General features: G+C 42.0%; 1 protein-coding gene across 1 annotated transcript; it reads right to left on the bottom strand.

Moving 5' to 3' along the window:
• Window positions 1–12,792: 12,792 nt before the first annotated feature.
• LOC123937392 (L-threonine 3-dehydrogenase, mitochondrial) lies at window positions 12,793–21,519 on the bottom strand. Its single transcript, XM_045998209.1, has 8 exons — window positions 21,336–21,519; window positions 18,964–19,006; window positions 18,668–18,738; window positions 16,796–16,945; window positions 16,522–16,694; window positions 15,392–15,482; window positions 13,537–13,806; window positions 12,793–12,948 (listed from the first exon to the last, which is right to left on the bottom strand). The coding sequence occupies exons 1-8, from the start codon at window positions 21,517–21,519 to the stop codon at window positions 12,809–12,811; spliced, it is 1,122 nt and encodes a 373-aa protein (XP_045854165.1). The 3' UTR covers window positions 12,793–12,808.
• Window positions 21,520–21,777: the final 258 nt, after the last annotated feature.

The raw sequence follows: 21,777 nt of genomic DNA, 5'->3' as shown, positions 1-21,777 counted from the left end.
TTGGATCAAGTGGATATCCACACAGAACCTCTCATTGTACACACATTAATTCCAGGTAGACTGTAAGTCTAAATATGAAAGGTGAAACCCTAAAGCTTTTAATAGATAACAGAGATTATCTTCATGACTCTAAGGTAGGTAAAGAATTTCTCAAAGAGGACATGAGATCCCTATCCACATAAGGAATGTTTGAGGAACAGGAATTCATCGAATTAAGAACATCTGCTAATCAAGAGGTTTCATCAAGAGTAAAAAGTCAACTCACAGAGTAGGAGAAGACATTTTTAAAACACATGTCCAACAAAAGTCTTACATTCAGAATATCTAAATAGCTCCTGACAATTATAAGAAAGACAAAGACAAGTCAATAAGAAAAATGTGGGCAAATCCCTTGAACAGATATTTCACAAAAGAGGATCTCCCAAAAGGCCAAGATGCATATGAAAAGGTATGTGACTGCATCAGGGATATAAAAGTTGAAATCACAGTGCAACAGCCGTACATAACCACCAGAATGGCTAAAATGTAAAAAGAAGAAAACACCAAATACTGACAAAAATATGGAGCGCTTGCAATTCTCCAACTCTGCAGACAGGAATATGAGTTCACACAAACACTGTTGGTGTAGAGAACACTGACACCCCCCACCCTTAATATCTGAATTGGTTTTTCATATGCACTCCTGATGTCCCAACAATCTCACACACAGACATAGAACCATATAAATGCATGCATGTGTATTAAAAAAACACATATAAAAATGTTCATAGCATTATTCATAAGGGTCCCAAATTGGAAAGACCCCAAATGTCCATCTAAAGGCAAACAGATTGTGGTATATTCTTATAACGCAGCAATAGTAATTTTAAGAACAGTATGTTGAGTGAAAGCAGCTGGACACAAATTTGAACATACTGCATGATTTTGTTTATATGAGGCTGAAAAACAGATGAAACTAACCTATGATAAATCTTAGAACAGGGATTTACCTTTGTGGGTGGGGACAGAAGGGAATCTTCCGGGGTGCTGGAAATATTCTATATCTTGATTTGGGTGGTGGTTCCATAGGATGTGTATGTGTAAAAATATATTAAGCCCTAAGAAACTTAGCAAGAGTTCTTTAAAATTAAAAACTGTAAAAGCTCTGTAAATACAATGTCAAGGGAATGAGATAACAAGCCACAGGCTAGGAGAAAATATTTGCAAGGCATCTGGTGGGTCTGACTCTTGATTTCAGCTCAGGTCATGATCTCAGAGCCATGAGCCTGAGCCCCATGTGGGACTCTTCAATGGACATGGAGTCTGCTTGACATTCTCTCTCTCCCTCTGCCCTCCCCACTCCACTTACACATGTGCTCTCTAAAAAGAAAAGAAAAGATTTGTAAAAGACTGATCTGGAAGAAGATTGTTACCTAAAATACACAAAGGACACTTAAAATTCATTAAGAAAATGAAAAACTCCATTTAAACATGGGCAAAGACCTAAACAGTCACCTTACTAAAAATCTACAGATGGCAAATAAGCATATGCGAAAGATGTGTAACATCATATGTCATTGGGGAATTGAAAAGCAAAATGACAGTACCACTACACACCTATTAGAATGGCCAGATTTCTAAGCAGTAGCAACACCAAATGCTGCCAAGGGTGTGGAGGGACAGTACCCTCATTCATTGCTGGTGGGAACTCAGAGAAGTACAACCATTTGGGAAGACAGTCTGGCAGTGTCTTACAAAACTAAACATATTCTTACCATGTGATCCAGCAATCTCACGCCTTGGTATTTAACCAAAGGTGCTGAAAACTTAACATCCACACAAAACCTCCCCAAGGATGTTTATAGCACCTGTATTCATAATTTCTAAAGCTTAGAAGCAACCAAGATGTCCTTCAGTAGGTGATTGGACAAACTGTGGTATATCTAGACAATGGAATATTATTTACCACGAAAAACAAAGGAGCTATCAAGCTGTGAAAAGACATGGAAGAAATATAAGTGCGTATTCCTGAGTGAAAGAAGCCAGTCTGCTAAGGCTACACACTATATGATTCTAACTCTATAATGTTTCAGGAAACCCCAAACTACGGAGATAGTAGAAAACCAGTGGTATCTGGGCCCACCCAGGGATTTAAAAAAAAAAAAATCAGTGTTTGTTAGGAGGGTGGGACAATTCCGTGGAACACAGGGTTTTTAGGGCAGTGAAACTATCCTGTATGGTACCATGATGCTTTATGCTTGTCATTATATATCTGTACAAACCCTTAGAATGTACAATGTCAGGAGTGAACCTGCATGTAAACTATGGATTTGGGGGTCTTTATGATGTGTCAGTGTAGTAAGTTCATTGATTGTCCCAAATGTCCCACTCTGGAAGCGGGGAGAGTAGATAGTAGGAGGTCCTGCATGTTGGGGGCCGGGGTGTCTCTGGGAACTCTACTTTCCACTCCACTTTGTTGTGAATCTGTTAGTGCTCTAAGTAATAAATTCTATTAAAGTGATTAAAACAATGTTATTAAGCTCTGTGAAAAAAATGAGCCAAGCTCCTTGACCTGTAGAATTTGTGCTTTCTTGTGCATATATATCTCAGTAGAAATTAGACAAAGAAATAAACACCATAATGAGAACTTACTAGTCACTCGCCAGAAAAATTGAAATTGAAGACCTTTGGGGAACCTGGGTGGCTCAGTCATTAATCATCTGCCTTCAGCTTAGATCATGGTCCCAGGGTCCTGGGATCAAGCCCATATCAGGCTCCCTGCTCAGCGGGAAGCCTGCTTCTCCCTCTCCCACTCCCCCTGCTTGTGTTCTCTTTCTCTGTCAAATAAATAAATAAATATCTTAAAATAAAAAAAGAAAGAAAGAAAGAACTCGAAGATCCTGCCAACACTTAACGTTAGCAAGGATGTGCAGAACCCGGTAACTGTTCTGGGCACTGTTAGGTAGGATACACCAAAGGTGAGCTTACATTCTGACCTAGTATATGCTACAGACCCTAGGCCTACACTCAATAGACATTCAAACTTAACATTCACCAACAGACACATAAAAGAAAGCTCATGGCACCCCTATTCATAATAGCCCCAAACTGGAAATAACCCAAATGTCCATGAGAATTAAAATAGATTGTTGGGGGGGAGGTGGATTAAACCACCAGTAGTTTTAATAGTCTGGTTTTCTCTCTCCTGTTTCCTCACTGTTGCTATTATTATTGCTATAACAATAAAGGATTCCTGAGAGCTTGTCCTCTCTTCTCCCTTGGGCGCCCCCTTGTCAGGACTCATCCCATCAACCCCTGTCCCTGGATTTCTGAAGGAATAAAAAGTAAGTGCAAAGCCCCGCAGTGGGTGGGGCTCCAGCGCCAGGCAGCCTGAGGGGTGGTGCCTGGACAGGGCAGGCCCGCCAGGAAATGTCTCCTAGGAGAGTCCTTCCTCCCAACCCCAGACCCACTCTTGGATCTGCAGCATAAGGAAGATTCCTGTTGGGCTCAGAAAGGAGGAATGGAGGACCCACTCCACTAGAACTCAAGGACCACACCCGAACGGGTCGGGGTGGGGGGTGGTGCTACAAATCACTATATTCCTCAAAAATCTGTTATCTTTGGGGAAAATTGATTCTTTTTTAATGCTGATTTTGTCATGCGCTGCAATACTATATAGCAGTGAAACAAACTTTGTCTCACACAATGGCATGGAGAGGTCTCATGTGTATCATGTTGAACAAAAGAAGCCAGGCACCAAAAAAATGACTCTATGGTTTTATTTATGTTATTCTAAAGGAACAAAACCTATCTGTAAGTGTTAGAATCAAGGGTGCTGTTACCTTTGGGACAAGATTGGTAGTGAAAACAAAGGGGTTTGAGAGGGATTCTGAGAACTCACATATTTTATATCCTGATTCTAGGTAGTAGTTGCATAGATTTACATATCTCTAAAAATGCATTCATCGGTACACGTAAGATTTGTATACCACATTATGTTATACTCTGGTAAGAAATGTTTAAGAATTTTGGGATCTAGTAAGATTACACATGCACTTACCCTCACTAGAGTCGATGGCAACATGTGGCACACAAAAGTGAATAAAATAAAGGGAAACAAGATTGCAAATATGCATACATCTTTTAAGTAGAAAGGAGAAAAATAACCAAATAATATTTTTAAATATCTGTGAGAATGGGAGAGGTAGAAGTGATAGATTTTTTTTATATATTTTATTTATTTATTTGACATGAGAGTGAGCACAAATAAGGGGGAAAGCAGGCAGAGGGAGAAACAGGCTTCCCACTGAGCAGGAAACCCAATGCAAGACTCGATCTCAGGACCCGCGGATCATGACCTGAGCTGAAGGCAGATGCTGGACCAACTGAGTCACCCAGGCATTCCGGGATAGACTTTTTAATTTTTATGTTGTTGTGTTATGTTATGTTATGTTATATTTGTTATGTTATTTCTTGGGGGATAGATTTTTTTTTAAACTATGAAGTCATTCTGGGTTTCCTGATACTTGCTGTGAAAAATGATAGCAAAACAGAAGCATTTACTAAAGTGACTATTAAAACATAAAATAAAGAGCATTATTTTTTGTGCAAAGGTATCTTTCCAGGGAAATGCAAATTCTTTACTGAAGGGAAGTGTTGAAAAAAGTTTCTGTACAATTATATAAAAAAAATTATATACTACCTCATGACCAGAATTCAACATTAACAGGGGCAGGTTTTAAGTCTTTTATTAAAACAGATTCTTAAAAATCATTCATTTCTCCCCTTCAAATAGAACCCCATTTGTTTCGAGACTGACAAAATATGTCAGCATAGCGGCTCATTTCCAGAATTTAGTAAACATTGCAAAATTAGTTTTAAGGCATATGGCAGATATTTAGCGTATCTTCTTTCCCTAAATGACTCCAGGACTTCAGGAGAAAACTAGAAATTTTCAAACATTGCCATATAGATGTTCTACCTCTTTCACTGAGTAGAAATGGTTACTTAGCAATTATATATTCCCCAACCAAATAATTTTGCTTTAATATGAATGTGTTAAATAATTTTAAGAAAACTACTTTTAAAAAATAAGCTGTCTTGACACTAGTTTATTTAAAAGAAAAACAGGAATGGAAATACTGACTCATCGTCACTAGAACCTTACTGTCTCCCCAGTGAAGTGTCACCCTCAGCAACAAGTCTGGTGCCCACCTTACTCGTCAGCCCCCTCAGCAATGTAAAAGGCCGGAAGCTGGCCACCCTTGGGCTTCCCTCTTCATGTCTTCAGCCCTCGTGGCAGCCAGAGCAGGGCGGGAGCTGCCCTTGGATTCCACGGGTACAAAGGCGACCATATCTATCCATCATAGCTATCTGTGCTAAGACTCACATTTTTTAAAAAAAAAAATTTTATTTAAATTTAGTTAATTAACATAGAGTATATTTTTAGTTTCAGAGGCAGAGTTCAGTGATTCATCACTTGTATATAACACCCAGTTATATACAACACCTCCTAATGCCCATCACCCAGTTACCCTATCCTCCCACTCCCCTCCCCTCCAGCAACCCTCAGTGTATTTCCTATGATTAAGAGTCTCTCATGGTTTGTCTCCTTCTCTGATTTCTTCTTGTTTTATTTTTCCCTCCCTTCCCCTACGCTCCTCTGTTTAGTGTCTTAAATTCAACATATGAATGAAATCATATGGTACTTCTCTCTCTCTCTCTGATGAACTTAAATCGCTTGGCGTTAATATCCTCTAGTTCCATCCACATCATTGCAAATGGCAAGATTTTTCTTTTCCTTTCTCTTTTCTTTTTGATAGCTGAGACTCACATTTTTTTCCATGCTTTAACATCTTTGAAATCAGGCTATATCTTTTTTTTTTCAAGATTTTGTTTATTTGACAGAGAGAGAGAGAGCATGAGCAGGGGGAGTGGCAGGGCAGGAAGGAGAAGCAGGCTCCCCACTGAGCAGGGAGCCCGATATGGGACTTGATCCTGGAACCCTGGGATCATGACCTGAGCCAAAGGCAGACCCTTAATCGACTGAGCCACCCAGGTGCCTCAGGCTGTATCTTATAACTGCTGTTGAGTAAGTGGCAATTTTCATAGTGTTGGCATTGCCTCCACAGGAACCTGGTGTCAGCTTCCAAGTTCTTGGGTGTCAGTTGTAGGTGAATCAGATACACTGAGCTACATCCCTGAACCAGGTTCACAAGGACATTGACGTGATATGATTGTAAAGCTGATTTACAGCACCAATGATTTTTTGGTGTTTCTTAATTCTTTTAAGAAATGCCCTCTTTTTGGCACAAAGAGTAACACTGTATAGAAAAAAAAAGACATCCAAGTCAATAGTGATTCAGAAAAGTCAGACCCTGAGTCTTAAGTATACCAAATATGCATTTGACTATTGCTCGTTTTATATACACATGAGTGATAAAAATCTATGTCTGGTAAAGTTGAAAGGAGTTTCCCAGTAACATAAAAAATATTAATTCCAAGTAATGTAAAAGCCTGATTAACTGGAAAAGCTTCTCCTTAATGGAACATAAAAATAGTATGTTACAAAAAATGGCATAATCTATGACATTTTAAAATTATGTTTTTAATGATGTGTTTTCTCAGTGCCTTGAGTGTGAAAAAATTGGGAAAGCACAATCTTTGGGGGAGGAGGACTTACTCTGGCCAATTCTTACACACTAGAAATTATCTTTAAACTTTTCTCAATAATCTATGTATTTTAGATTCCTGAAGTCAAATGAGAATTACATTGAAATAAAGAATGGGTCAAAATAAAAATTTTTAATTGTCTCTTGTTAATAAATTCCTTAAATCTTTTTTCCTTAAGGATTTCAAACAAATATATCAATAGACTATTATTACACGTGCCTCAACATAGGGCAAGTTTTTCTTCTACCAAGATCTAGTATCTTTATCACATTAGTTCAAATCTTTCAATAAGGATAAGATTCTCCAGCAAAAAATGTTTATATTCCCAAAACCTTTTAAAAGATTAAATGTTTAAAGAAATGTAAACCATATCTTTGTAAATAGTATGTACCAAGAGAAGGGATGTTGATGGTAGAGCAGAATTTCTAATTAATTTCATAAATTAATTCAACTCTTTTTCAATAACAATTTCACTACGTGAAATTAAGAGGCAAATAAAGTGGTTTATATACTTTGGCCTAGTAATTGTATTTCCAGGTTTCTTTTTTTTTTAATTTTTTTTCTTATTTCCATGTTTCTAAGAAAAGCAATTAAAATGTGGAGTTGTTACATAATTATGATATTCTATTCAATAGATTATGTGCTGTTTTTAAATGGTAAATATTAAAACTATATTTAAGTTACCTGTAACACATATGAAAAAAAAACAGTGAATGGAAATGTTAAAAAAAAAAAAGAAAGTGTGTTAGGTGATAAAAACTGAAAGTGATCCTTTTCCAAAACTTTTGGCAATGTTGTCTTAGCACTACTTTTATTTATTTATTTATTTTTAAAGATTTTATTTATTTATTTGATAGAGAGAGATCATAAGTAGGCTGAGAGGCAGGCAGAGAGGATGAGAGGGAAGCAGGCTCCCTGCCGAGCAGAGAGCCCGATGTGGGACTCAATCCCAGGACCCCGAGATCATGACCTGAGCCGAAGGCAGCGGCTTAAACCACTGAGCCACCCAGGTGCCCCTTAGCACTACTTTTACAATTGAAAAGAGAAAAAAATGTTTGACAACCTGATACTATATACCATATAAGCATGAGGGAAACTATAGATATGCATTATACTGTTAACATCACTTAGTGATTGGGTTTAGAGAAGACAACTTTTTTTCCTTACATATCTTATTTGAATTCTTAATTTTACCTACTTTTAAAGATTTTATTTATTTGTTGGAGAGAAGGCATGAGTGAAGTGGGGGGAGCAGCAGAGGGAGAAGGAGAGACAGTATCCCCCTGAGCCGGGAGCTTGTGTGGGGGTTGATCCCAGGACTCTGGGATCATGTGTAAGCCAAAGGCAGATGCTTTACCAACTGAGCCACCCAGGTACCATTGAATTGTTAGTTCTATTTTTAAAAGATTTTATTCATCTGAGAGAAAAGAAAGAGAGCATGAGCAGCAGGGATGGGCAGGGGGAGAGGGAGAAGCAGAATCCCTACTGAGTCGAGAGCCTTGTCCAGCAGGGAGCCTGCTTCTTTCTCTGCCACTCTGCCTGCTTGTGCTCTCTCTCTGACAAATAAATAAATTAAATTTAAAAAAAAAAAACAAAAAAAGAAAGGGCAACTCTAATTCTAGTGTTAATTGGTGTGCAAAAATGCCAGTGAATAAGAATTCATATATTTTGAAGTATTCATTGTTCTTTTACACTTCTTTCCGTTTTCTCCTGGAGATGCGTGTGTAGATTTAGAAAGATTTATTAAGGAAGCCATTCTGGAATGCCTGCACAGGGCCCCAGGTATGAGGTCATCCAAGGACTCTGGTCGAAACACTGGAACACTACGGTCTAAGGGACAGTGGGCCACTCAGCTCTGTCGCTTCTTCCCTTCCTATGAAAGAATTAATTTCTGTTCCTTTAAGGTAATGGAGAATAAATTGAGAGCTGAAGAATTGTTTTTCAAACCATGAACAATAAGTGAGCTCCAACAACACAATTATCTACACAAATCTTCATTAAAGTGCCAAGGAGCTAAATGTCTCCCAACTGACGGAAACAAAACGTGGTATATTAGCGATGAAGCAGTGATACATGTGATGACAGGAACTTCAAAAAAATTTTATGCTAAATTGAGAAAGCCACTCAAAGAGACCAGATATTGTGATTCCACTTATGTGGGCTGCCCTGGACAGGCACATCCATAGACCCAGAGAGTAAATTAGCGTTTGCCCAAGGTGGAGAGGGCTAACAGACCATTTCTTTGCAGGATGTTGAAACGGCCTATAGTTACACTGAGGGTTGCACAATTCTACGAATATGCTGAAAAAAATCACTGAGCTAGAAACTTCAATGGATGATGTAACCAAGATGCCAACACAGGTTTTTCCTGACTTTGTGCCTCTCTCATTAGAAAAACTAACAATTCTAGGACAAGACTCCATGGAGAGAATTCTAGAATACTGGGGTGAGGCTGAAGCACACCTCCCCTCTACCTCATGCCACAGAGACCAAGATACGCTGTGTTAGAAGGTAAGAGGGGCAGCTACATGTCATGTGAATGCCCTGTTGCTCCCCTAGGCCTCTCCTGAACTTCCGATTCTTCCAACAGGAGGAGAACCCAAGGGTAATGACCAGCCACCCCCCAGCATTGTGGGTCACAATCCTGACCACAAGGATTGCAGGGTAATCTGCAGGGCTCAGACACTGGGAAACTGTGACAGAAGGTTGGAGGGCCTTGTCACACGTGGGCACAACACACAAATCTTGGCAGACTGAGCACATACCCGTAGTCCCAAGTAGTAATCCCAAGCAGTAGCACTGCTCACCTGCAGACCCAGGTTGGACATGCACTCAGTGGACCTTGGCAGGGGGTAATCTGCCTGATCCAGATTCTCAAACAAGAAATTTTGCCAGCCTTAGATCCTGCCTTGCCCAGACCCAGGCAAGGAGTTGAATCACAGCCTCACCCACTGTGGAGAGTGTCTTCCAGTCCCATCTGACTAGAAGGGCTGGCCACAACTTCTGGAAGCTGTGTGGCTCAGCAGGGCTTGAAGTGAGAGGCAGGTGGGCAGAGCTCATTGCCCTCAGAGCAAAGTACCGCTCAGGGAGCGTCTCTATGCTACACACAGGCAGGGAGAATGGTTCAGAGTCAAGTCTGAGGATCGTTCCTGGGCCACTCCCAACTGAAGAGCCTTGACTTGCATCTTGATAATGATTTTTCAAAAAATTTTTTGATAGGACACCTCAAGCTCAAGCAACAAGATAAAAAACATCACACTAAAAAGCTTCTGCCCAGCAAAATAAACAATTAACAAAGTGAAAAGACAACCTACTGGATGGGAAAAAATATTTGCAAACCACACATCTGATAAGGGGTGATATCTAAAATATATAAGGAATTCATACAACTCAACAGCAAAAAACCAAATTACCCAAATAAAAAATGGGCAAAAGACCTAAGTAGACATCTCTCCAAAGAAGACTCATCGATGGCCAACACATACATGAAAAGATGCTCAATCATGCATCATCAGGGAAATGACAATCAAAACTACAATAAAGTATTACCTCACACCTGTTAGAATGGCCATCATCAAAAAGACAAGAGAAGGGGCGCCTGATTGTTACACTTGGATAAGTGACTGACTCTTGGTTTCAGCTCAGATCATGATCTCCGGGTTGTAAGATGGAGCCCCACACTGGGCTCTGCACTCATCGGTGTGTCTGCTTCCTCTCTGCATCCCCACAGGCTTGTGCATTCTTGCTCTCAAATAGATGCATCTTTAAAAAAAAAAAAAAAAGAACTAGAGAGAACAAATGCTGGCAAGGGCATGGAGAGAAGGGAGCCCTTGTGCACTGTTGGGGAGATGGTAAACTGGTGTGGTCACTGTGGAAAGAGTATGGAGGATCCTCACAAATTAAAAATACAACTAACTACCCTGTGATCCAGTAATTCCACTTCTAGGAGTATATTCAAGAAAACAAAGAACACTAACTTGAAAAGACATTTGCACTCCTGTATTCATAGTAGCATTATTTAGAAGAGGCAAGACATGGAAACAATCTAACTGTCCACTGATGGACAAATGTAGAAAGAAGTTATGGTGCATATTCACAATGGACTCTTACTAAGTCACAAAAAAAGGAGGAATCCTACTGTTTGCAACAACATGAATGGATCTTGAAGGCATTATGCTAAGTGAAATCAGTCATATCAAGAGAGGGACAAATACTGTATGATGTCACTTACATCGGGGAGGGGGAAGAACAGAAATCCCAACCTCACAGAAAAGATACCATAATTGTGGTTTCCAGAGGTGGAGGATGGGGGAGGGGGGAATTGGAGGAAAGTGGTCAAAGGGTACAAACTTCCAGTGATTAGAAACATTAAGTCCTAGGGATATGGCGTCCAGTACAATGAGTCCAGTTACCGCTGCAGGATGATCTATACGACAGCTGTTAAGAGTCCATCTTAAAAAAAAAAAGAGTCCATCTTAAGAGCTCTCATGACAAAGAGAACATTTTTTCCCCTTTATTCTTTTTTTCCTTATTTTCTTTTTATTCTGTCTCTAGGAGATGATGGATATTACCTAAACCTACTGTAGCAATCATTTCACAACTGAACAAATCATCAGGCAATACACCGGGAACTTCTGCAATGATGTACATCAATGATTTCTCAATAAAACTGCAAAAGGAAAACACCAAAACTTTGAACAGTATGTGAAATAAATCTCAGGAAAGTTGTAAAAACAAAAATAAACCCCCCAAAACCTCAGTACTGGTTTTAGAAAATAATATACATAAATATAAGCATTACAGTAAGTAGGGAAAAAATGATAAACCATTAAATCATTCAATTATTTAGAAGTTCTCCAGTTAAAAGTTAGATTTTTTTTTTTAATGTAGGTGCCACACCCAGCATGGAGCCCAGTGTGGGGTTTGAACTCAACGATGATCCTGAAATCAAGAGTTGGACTCTTACCCGACTGAGCCACCCAGGTGCCCCAAAAGTTAAATAGACTTTAAATCCAGTTAAACCTCCAAAAAAGTTCATGTTTCCACCCTGCAGTTAAAAATTCTAAACATAGAAGCCTGTCATTAATCACATAATAGAAATGCCTTTTGGTCCATGATAACTTTGTCCAATATGCCCATGAGCAATTCTACTCTAGTGATTTCACAGGTCTTCGGAGGTGGCTGGAAGAAAGTAAATCTCTATATACTTATATAGGAATTGCTTCGAAAGGGTTTAGAGCAGCTCTCCTGAAAGTTCAGTCTAAGAGTGTATATTTTTTAAAAAGGCTGTTGCAAGAAAAGTTCTGTTTAGAAAACTATGGACCTGTTCCATAGTATGGAACCTGTTCCAGTGGGCCATGGCTGGAACAGAATAACCAGGTAGCATTTGGAGATTCTCATCCCCATTTGTTGAGTCAACCTGAAAGGGAGGAGCCCAGACACCTGCATATTTACATAAGCTCCTCCAGGAGTCGGACAGGGCCAGAGAAGAGAATTAAAGTCCTGATAATCAAGACTCAGCTCACCAACAGGAAGGTAATCCAAATAGGAGGTGCTCCCCATTACTAGTCAGATTGTCTTTGATATTCTTCATTTTCTACAGATACATCTTTTTACAGAAAAGTAAATTAGAAGTAATAATTTTTGAAAAAAATGTTCAGATCTCTTGAACATTATGAACATGAGATTATACAGCAAACATTTATGTCCTGATGGGATAGTATTTAAATTAGGAGATCATCTTTGATAGTCTTTAAAATGTAATCTTTGTTCTCTAGTCAAGAGAATAATGGAGTCTTAGGGTGACATTTAAATTAAATTTAATTCAAGACAAACATCACATACATCCACCTTCCCCAAATTGCTTAATTCATCTGAATTAAGGAAGTGGCAATTATTCTGACTGAAGTCTTTGTTCTGTGATATGTGTGTTTGGGCAAGTTTAGGCAAACAGCAAAGGTTTAGAAGTCCTACCACCAAGCCTACAGCATTTTGAAAATGCAAAAGCCAACTTGATTTTCCAATCCAGCAGTTCAACATGCGCTACCAAAATCTCATCCAATTAGTCCTTATATTCCAGATAATCTAGTTTCCTCGGGGTCATTATGGTTTTCCTTTGACAGCGGTCAGGACATGTGAGCTCTCCTTTCCAATTCCCTCAGTTAGCATGGGCAACTCTAGTATCAGAACCATGGAAGTTCAACATTGTTGTCACCAACTCTGGAAGATCAAATTCGTGTTTCCACCCCCAGTCCTTCCGAGCATTGCTGTCATCAAAGTTCATTGGCCAACTATCCGCTAGGAAAAGACATGGAAGAGAAGATAAATTACTCAGGCTGTGGACTTGCAAAAATGTCTAGTACATTTTATATAAAGGTCTACCATACAAAATGCCACAAAAGAAATTCACCGTCCGAAATTCCTCCTCCAAGGAGACCAGAGTGGCCATTATGCACATACATAGCCACCCTCTTAGATCAGAAGATTCTATTACATGCCCACGATCAGGCACTAAGGATTGTAACTCATTATTAAAATCTCCCATGGACTTGTAGGGCAGCGATCTTCTACTCCATCAGTGCTCAAGGTCACAGCGGCAGTCACAGCATCAGAAAACCCACGGACGTTTTCTTATGCTGTTGGCTGGTTTTATGTTTCAACAATAAAATGGTGAAATGCTGACAAGCTATTTATTTGGAATAGGATGATTCCACCCCCTTTAGATATCAGTGCCCCAAACTGCAGCATCTGTTGGCTCAACAACAGCTTCTTCTTCAGAATGTGTCCGGAACCTCCTTATCTTCCATGCTTTATGTCCTCAAGGGACTCACAGTGCCAACTGAAGCTTCACTTGGGTTTTGAGGGGAGTTGCAATGATGTACCCACCTATGGCCTGTCGAACAGAATCCATGTTGTACGTGATCTGGAATTCTGGTATGTGCTTGAGAACCTCCTGGGCCAGATCCTCAGGGGTGAAGCTCATAGCATTGACATTGTAGGTCCTCATGGAGAGGGACTCTGCCGGAGCCTCCATGACTTCCAGAGTGGCCCTGAGGCAGTCATCAATATACATCATTGGGAGCCTCGTGCTGGGTTTCAGGTTGCACTCAAATTTGCCATTCTTTAGGGCATCGTGGAAGATCTGGACTGCATAATCTGAAAGAGAATCCTGTCTGTGAGTCGTCTTATAACAAAACGATGAATGCGTTAGGTCAGTGGTTTTCAAACACCTTAGGCTCAGAACCTCTTTATACTCCTCAGCATCACGGAGGACCCCCAAGGAGGTCTTAGGAGTGTGGGTTTCATCAATATCTACTATACCGGAAAGTAACAGAGCATTTAAAAAAATACTGCTACATCTTAAAATGATAATAATAAACCCATCACGTAGTCATATGTATGATATTGTATATGAAGAAGAATGTATTTTCCAAACAAAAGAAGGCTTAGTGAAAAGAATGGCGTGTTTTACATTTTGACCATGTCTCGTTGCCTGCTTAGTAACAGAAAGCTGGAGTCTCCTGTTTCCTTGTGCGTTCAGCCCACTAGGCCATCACACATGACATGGCCTCTGGAAAACTCCACAGTGCACTTGTAAAGGAGAGTGAAAAGAAGGCAAATGACATCTTCATATTGATACGGAAAGAGTTTTGACCTGTTGGACCCCTTGGAAAAAAACAAAGATCCTGAGGGATTCCCAGTGCATAGTTGGAGAGTATTGTATTAAGGCAAAAGGCTTTTTAAAAAGTAACCCCAACAAAAATCTCCTTTAAAATCCCTCAGATTTGAGGATGCTTGGGTGGCTCAGTTGGTTAAGCATCTGTCTTCAGCTGAGGTCATAAGGGTCCTGGGATCAAGTCCCACATGGGGCTCTTTGCTCAGCGGGGAGCCTGTTTCTCCCTCTGCCTGTCACTCCCCCTGCTTGTGCTCTCTCTCTCTTTCAAATAAATAAATAAATAAAATGAATGTAAAATCTCTCAGATTTTGCCAAGGTTTAGCTTTTTTTTTTTTTTTTTAAAGATTTTATTTATTTATTTGTCAGAGAAAGAAAGAGCAAGCAAGCACAAGCAGGGGGAGCAGCAGGTAGAGGGAGAAGCAGGCTTCCCACTGAGCAAGAAGCCCAGCGTGGTACTCAATCCCAGGACCTTAGGATCATAACCTGAGCATAAGACAGACGCTTAACAGACTGAGCCACCCAGGTGTCCCAAGATTTAGCTTTTATATTATATCTCAGAGCCCCTCATATGGGAAGGATTTCTAATATGGGAGTTACTGAACATAACGCATGCTTGAGTTCAAACTCATAACAATAAAAATAACAACAACAATGACAACAACAACACTTAGGCTCCTTTAACAACATGCAATGCATACATATAGTCCATTTTCATGGAGTTCTCTGCATTAAGAAACAAAGGCTGGATTCAAAGAAAGAAGCTATTTCCTATTTAGTGTTCTCCTACATTACAAATTCAACATGACAAATTTGTTCTCCAATATTACCTGTTTGATTCGAGCACTGGGGATGGCTAATCCCAGGCTGGATTTGTAACACCCGCATAAGCTGACCTTAACACGTTCAAGTCAATGGGATTCCATGAGCTTCACAGATGCACTTGCCAGGGAGGACGCAGAAATTCGGGGTCAGCACACAGCTAAAAAGATAGCTGGTCCCTTGCCGCTCTTCATGGCATGTAGAAAGCCCATCTTACTTAGGGCAAAAACGGAAAACAGCACTTACCAGTTGTTCCTCCTCCAGGCTGGGAGTCCGCCGAAATAATTCCAGGATATCTCAAGCATCGGAAATCTAACCCATACCGGTAATGGTAATACTACAAAAAAGAGAAAAGCAACTTTAAAACAAATGCTTTAAACCAGACAGAGCAATGCAAAGAAAAGAAGAGCTCTTTTCTGGGGGATGGGGGATGGAGCAGAATATCTTTCCATGCAGTTCTATTAAAATATTCCTAAAGGAAGCGAGACTAGAATTTCTAAGGGCCACTCACTTTTCTTTAACAAGTAACTCTTCCGCTTTCACGTTCAAAAAATCACTCTGGTGACATATCAACACGGTCAATAATCAATCAGCCTGCGCTGATTTTCAGCCTTTCTTTGGAAGAGAGTCACTGCTCGACACCCCAAACAATCCTCCAGGAGCGTGTTCCTGTAGTGCAGCATGGCACAGAGCTCAGGGGAGGACTGCAGGGGAGGAGGGCAATGCCTGATACCTCAGCTAAAGGAGCAGACACCACTCACACTTGTCCTAGAGTTTTTTTTTTAAGTTTTTAAATTTTATTTTATTTGACAGAGAGAGAGCATGAGCACGGGGAGGAGGAGAAGGAGAAGCAGGCTCCCCACTGAGTAGGGAGCCCAATGTGGGATTTGATCCCAGGACCCTGGGATCATGACCTGAGCCAAAGGTAGAGGCTTCACCAACTGAGTCCCCCAGGCTTCTGTTAGCACAGAGTTTTAAAGACAAAGAATATTAAAAAAAAAAAAAAGAAAGAAAGAACCAAAAGTCATTTGACCTTCTCCATAATACAACGTTCGAAAATCACTTCCCATTACTGCCAATACAGGGAGCCTGACAGAACGAAGCAGTACCAGTAAGACACATAGCAAATGAAGAAGAGGGTGTCATCGGGTGGCCTCTGGGAGGTGCTGTGTGTTATACATGGCCAAGGGCTAAGGAGCCCTTCTAGGAAATTCAGTTCCTGCCACTTGGCAAACAATCAGTTTGGGAACACTTCTGGGGGCTGGGCTGGGGGTGGGGGTAGAGGTAAACGTCCCCTCCAAGGATGAATCAGCAAGTGTATGAGGCAAAGGGAACGGAAAAGGCAATGCTGAGTCATCCTGCCAAGCAAGGCTTACTTCTCCCATGAGCTCGGCGTGGACCTTGGACACCCCGTAGATGGTCCTGGGCCTCTGCACACAGAGATCGGGAGTTGGATTCCGGGGAGAAGTAGGTCCAAAAGCTCCGATCGTGCTAGGCACAAACAATCGCAAACCGTGCTCTGCGGCAACATCCAGGATGTTATGCAATCCTGCAAGGAACGGACATGAAGACCACTGTCTCAAAAATCTCCCGCAGAAGAGCTGGAAGAGCTGGCAAATCACCCATCCTGGGCAAGACCCAGAAACTCACCGGTGATATTGACGGCCCTTGCCAAGGACACGTTCGCTTCTCCAACCGCACTGAGCAGAGCGCTATAATGAAACAACCAGGTGATGCGGTTGTTTACCACGATCTCCCGAAGATTCTTGTAATCCAGAATGTCGGAATAAATAAACGGGCCTATGAGGAACACAACAAAACCAGAGAAGTGCAAGTTATGGGTTTAAAAAGCCAAGGGGACCTTTCCCCCAACCACAGTTGGCTCGTGAATTCCATTAGGGTCAACTGGATGGCTAAATAATGTTGGACGCTGTGCAGCATTTTGCTTAGGGAAGAACAAACCTGGCCAGCCACCCCCCAGGTAACTGTAGCTCGTGCTCATGAAGGACTTAAACTTGCCACACGCTGTCCAAGGACCTTCTGTATACTTAGCTCTCATACAGCCTTTCAGGGAGATGTATCTGACCAGGAGGGAAACTGAGGCATGGAGAAGAACTAGCCAGGATCAGAGTGAGTGGGAGAACCGGGGAGGAGGGGCGTCACAACCAGGCATCTGGCTCCCAAGTTGGTGCTGTTAATAGCCCCCCTACAGGCACGTAATTTCAATCTGCCAAAAAGTTACCCATTTTAAAAAGGCTAGCGAAGTGGGTCTTTAAAAGAACATACAGCTTGGTGTAGAAGAACCACAGGCATGAGCTAGGGAGAGCCAGGCTGGTTCGGTGGCAACTTCCCCCACTTATAGCAAAGTACGGGGAAGGACCTGAACCCTTACAAACATTTCTAAGGTAGGAGAAAACTTGAGGACTTTGCAGTGTTTGTATGTGTGCACAGCAGTTTAAGAGCAAATTTATGTTGGGGCCCAACTCTTGATTTCACCTCAGGTCATGATCTTAGGGTTGTGAGATCAAGCTCCATGTTGGGCTCTCTGCTTAGCACGGAGAGTCTGACTCTGTTGGGATTCTCTCTCTCTCTCTACCTCTTGCTAAAATAAATAAATAAATAAATCATCATCATCTTCTTCTTTTTTTAAAGAGCAAATCTATGTTGAAATAGGAGGATTAATTTCTCCAAAGTTTTAAAGTTCTTTTTTCTCATTACAGAACTTGATTTTTGTTTTCCCTCTGAGCAAAGAAATTAAAGACTCAAAAAGGCAGGAATCAAAGTTTTTTTTAAAGATTTTTTTTTTTTTTAATTTATTTGACAGAGAGAGATCACAAGCAGGCAGAGAGGCAGGCAGAGAGAGTGAGAAGCAGGCTTCCTGCTGAGCAGAGAGCCCGATGCGGGACTCGATCCCAGGACCCTGAGATCATGACCCGAGCCGAAGGCAGCGGCTTAAACCACTGAGTCACCCAGGCGCCCCAGGAATCAAAGTTTTTATTCCAAAAATACTATCCCAAATAATGCACAAAGATATCATCCCCAAACTTTACTTCAAGTTTGAAAGAGTTCTCCTGTTCTTCTAACTCTTAACAAGAAGCAGCAGTAACTGTAGACATTTCACAGAACTAGGAGGGATCAAATGAGGAATGTGGGTTTTTTTTTTTTTGTTTTTTTTTTTTTAAGGAGACAGTGAGTTGGGGGGTGAGGCGCAGAAGGAGAAGGAGAGAGAGAATCCCAAGTCGGCTCCACACCCAACATGGAGCCAGACATGCGGCTCAATCTCACAACCCTGATATTGTGACTGGAGCTGAAATCAGGAAGTGGGCACTTAACTCACTGAGCCACCCAGGTGCCCCCAAATAGGGAATTTTTAAAAGTCACACAACTGGGCTTCAATAACACCTTTCTTTTCATCACAAGCCTGGTTATGAGCTGTTGCACACACTGATCCCATGAGCCGCCTCTCTAACTACATTTTGAAAATCAAAGATGAAACAAAAACAAGGCATCTTGATCTCTTACCACTGTGGAAGATGTGATCGGGGGGTTTCCTTATGTCAGACAAAATCACATTGTCCTTCCCAAATCGTTTCCTGTAGGGAAGAGCAAAACACGTGACTTGGTACATCTAGGATATAACTGGCCCAGTGAAAATGAGCTTTCAAATAGGGCAAAGGACCAGAGAGGGAGATGATGAGCCACAGACCTGCTACATGTCTATGATATGAAGAAGAAAATGAAACAATTACATGTTGCCAAAGACAAGCTGTATATACTAAAGAACTCAGATTTTCATTTTCAGCTTTTTGGGCTCTTACCTCAAAAAGTTAGCAAGCCCTACTCCAAGCTGGCCAAGACCCCCTAGATGAAGAAGAAAAAAGTGGAACTTTAATTCAAATCTTACCAGTTCATTTAATCCCAGAACACAGTAACAGAATAAGACTGTAGGGCAATCTCAGCCAATTAGGGAAAGCCCCAGTGTAACCTGATAAAACTAAGTTACATCCTCCACACGAGGACAGAGATCGATGCAGGTAATATTAGTTGCAGAGACAAAACTCTTTCTAGCATTGGGTGGCGACAGGAAGCAACGGCGCAGGAAGAGAAAAAAAAAATCACAAGAAAGCAGGACAACCTCCTAGCTCCTTAAGCCAGGAATTCCTCTCAGACCTGCCCTCATTATTTGACGGGTTCTGAAGCTTGAGTGTAACAGGAGCCAAAACACTCAAAAGCCAAAGAGAAAATTTGAGATCAGCCTCTGATAGGATTATCAAGAAGCCGGGGGCAAGAGGGGAAAAGGGGGACAAACCAGGAAGTCATCTGAGAAAAGGGAAGACAACTGAATTGACAAGGAGCCATGAAGAAAGCTAAATTTTTTTTTAATTTTTAAAAATTAAAATTAGAGGGCGCCTGGGTGGTTCAGTGGGTTAAGCCTCTGCCTTTGGCTCGGGTCATGATCTTGGGGTCCTGGGATCAAGTCCCGAATCGGGCTCTCTGCTCGGCAGGGAGCCTGCTTCCTCCTCTCTCTCTCTCTCTGCCTGCCTCTCTGCCTACTTGTGATCTCTCTCTGTCAAATAAATAAATAAAAATCTTAAAAAAAAATTAAAATTAGAGCTTCCTAATTTAGAGGCTTAAAATGCCGCTGAGGGGCGCCTGGGTGGCTCAGTGGGTTAAGCCTCTGCCTTCGGCTCAGGTCATGGTCTCAGGGTCCTGGGATCGAGCCCCACATCGGGCTCTCCGCTCAGCGGGGAGTCTGCTTCCTCCTCTCTCTCTGCCTGCTGTTCTGCCTCGTGATCTCTCTCTCTCTCTGTCAAATAAATAAAAATTAAAAAAAAAAAAAAAAATGCCGCTGAGTGAGGCGCCTGGGTGGCTCAGTGGGTTAAGCCTCTGCCTTTGGCTCAGGTCATGATCTCAGGATCCTGAGATCGAGCCCCACATCGGGCTCTCTGCTCAGCAGGGAGCTGCTTCCCTCTCTCTCTCTCTACCTGCCTTTCTGCCTACTTGTGATCTCTGTCTGTCAAATAAATTAATAAAATCTTTAAAAAAAAATGCTGCTGAGAGGGATGCCTGGGTGGCTTAGTTGGTTAAGCGTCTGCCTTTGGCTGAAGTCATGATCTCAGGGTCCTGGGATCAAGCCCCACATCCCATTGGGCTGCCTGCTCAGCGGGGAGCCTGCTTCTTTCTCTCCTTTGTCCCACCCCCTGCTTGTGCATTCTCACGCATGCTCTCTCTCTCTCTCTGACAAATAAATAAAATCTTTTTTTAAAAAAAATGCCGCTGATTGAAATGGGTGAGCTGGGGGTTTTGAGTACAGCTGGGGGAATGCAACTACAAATTTCATCTGAGAGAGGTAAATGAGGCAGGGAGATACAGAAAGTGGGATTTCCTGTAAGCACTTGTTACCATGGGACTGGAACCAGGCCCACTGACACCACCACAGAAGATGCTCTGTTGGTGGAGGAGGGAGGAAGCAAACCAGCTCCAGATAAGTGGGCTTGTGTTGGCTGGAAGGACCTGGAATGCCAGGTAAAGCTTGGAGCGAGGAGGGCATAGCACCAGGGGCTGGGTGGACAGGAGGAAAGGAGCACAGGGAGCAAGTCTGGTGACGGTGAGATTAACAACATTCCAAGATGGTGGGGATGGGTTCCTCGGGCAGGCCCTAACATGTCTCCTCTGTCTCCCACACACAAACATGCAACAGCTGCTGGGCATAGATGATGTGGAGTTTGGGTTGAGGAGTTCAGCCAAGAAAAGATGCACCTGAGGCACCACCCAAGCCCTAGCCCCTGCACATTTGCTCCCCGGCAGCCCTTGCCCCCAGGCGATCTCAGCCACACAGCAGCTTTCTGGTCCCCCGTTTCCTAGAGCCAACCTTCAGACAATAAAAAATTATAACATGCAAAGAAAGCAGTGGCAACAGTGACAGAATAAGGATTTGGGGCTTGCCATTCTGGAGGAAGCCAATTGCGGAAAAGGTTATTTCTGATGAATACATGTTAGCTGGTGGCATGGTAGCCCTTCCAAAGCCATCCAGAAACAGCACAGGAAAAAAAAAAAAGGAAGGAGAAGGAGAAGGAGCAGGAGGAGGAGAAGGAGGAAGAGAAGGAGGAGGAGGAGGAGGAGAAGAAGAAGAATCATCATCATCAAGTTGCAAATGTGGAAAAAAGAAGAAAAAAAAAAAAAGCCCAACCTGTAATTAGGACCCGTGGCTGGTCTGTTCCAGAGGAGGAGGCAGAGTGGAAGGTGGCATCTGCTGGAATCTGCCGAGGGGAGGTGCCCAGAAACCGGAGTGGTGGGGCAGCTGTCCAGCAGCCACAGGCTGGGCTCCCCAGCATCTGGCCCTTGACCTGCCGTAGCATCCTAGTGACCAGCATTTCCCTGTAAACACCCTGCAATAAAAAAGGAGCAGAGTTCATTACACAACCTTTTATGCTCCCGACCCCTCTGAACACAAGCTCACCAGCACAATGCAGACTGGACTCCTGAACTGAACTAAAGAGACTGCTGAGTGGGCCAACGGGAAGCCTGTCAAGAGCCTCCTGTGAGCTGGGCTCTGTGGAAAGGGGATCAAACCCAGCAGGCAGACAAAAGCCAGGCAGAGATTTAGAACTGACACTGCACAATGCTGACAT

This window comes from Meles meles, chromosome 2 (assembly GCF_922984935.1).
Source record: "Meles meles chromosome 2, mMelMel3.1 paternal haplotype, whole genome shotgun sequence".
NCBI lineage: Eukaryota > Metazoa > Chordata > Mammalia > Carnivora > Mustelidae > Meles > Meles meles.
Note: the sequence above shows the minus strand (reverse complement) of the source record. Positions and strands in the feature narration are given on the sequence as shown.

Excerpts from the sequence above, each read along its gene's own strand:
- LOC123937392 (XM_045998209.1), bottom strand. The coding sequence starts at position 21,519 with ATGCTGGTCACTAGGATGCTACGGCAGGTCAAGGGCCAGATGCTGGGG. Across the intron at positions 16,946-18,667 it reads CGATCACATCTTCCACAGTG|GCCCGTTTATTTATTCCGAC; the intron begins GTAAGAGATCAA and ends TGTTCCTCATAG. Across the intron at positions 16,695-16,795 it reads AAGGGCCGTCAATATCACCG|GATTGCATAACATCCTGGAT; the intron begins GTGAGTTTCTGG and ends CGTTCCTTGCAG.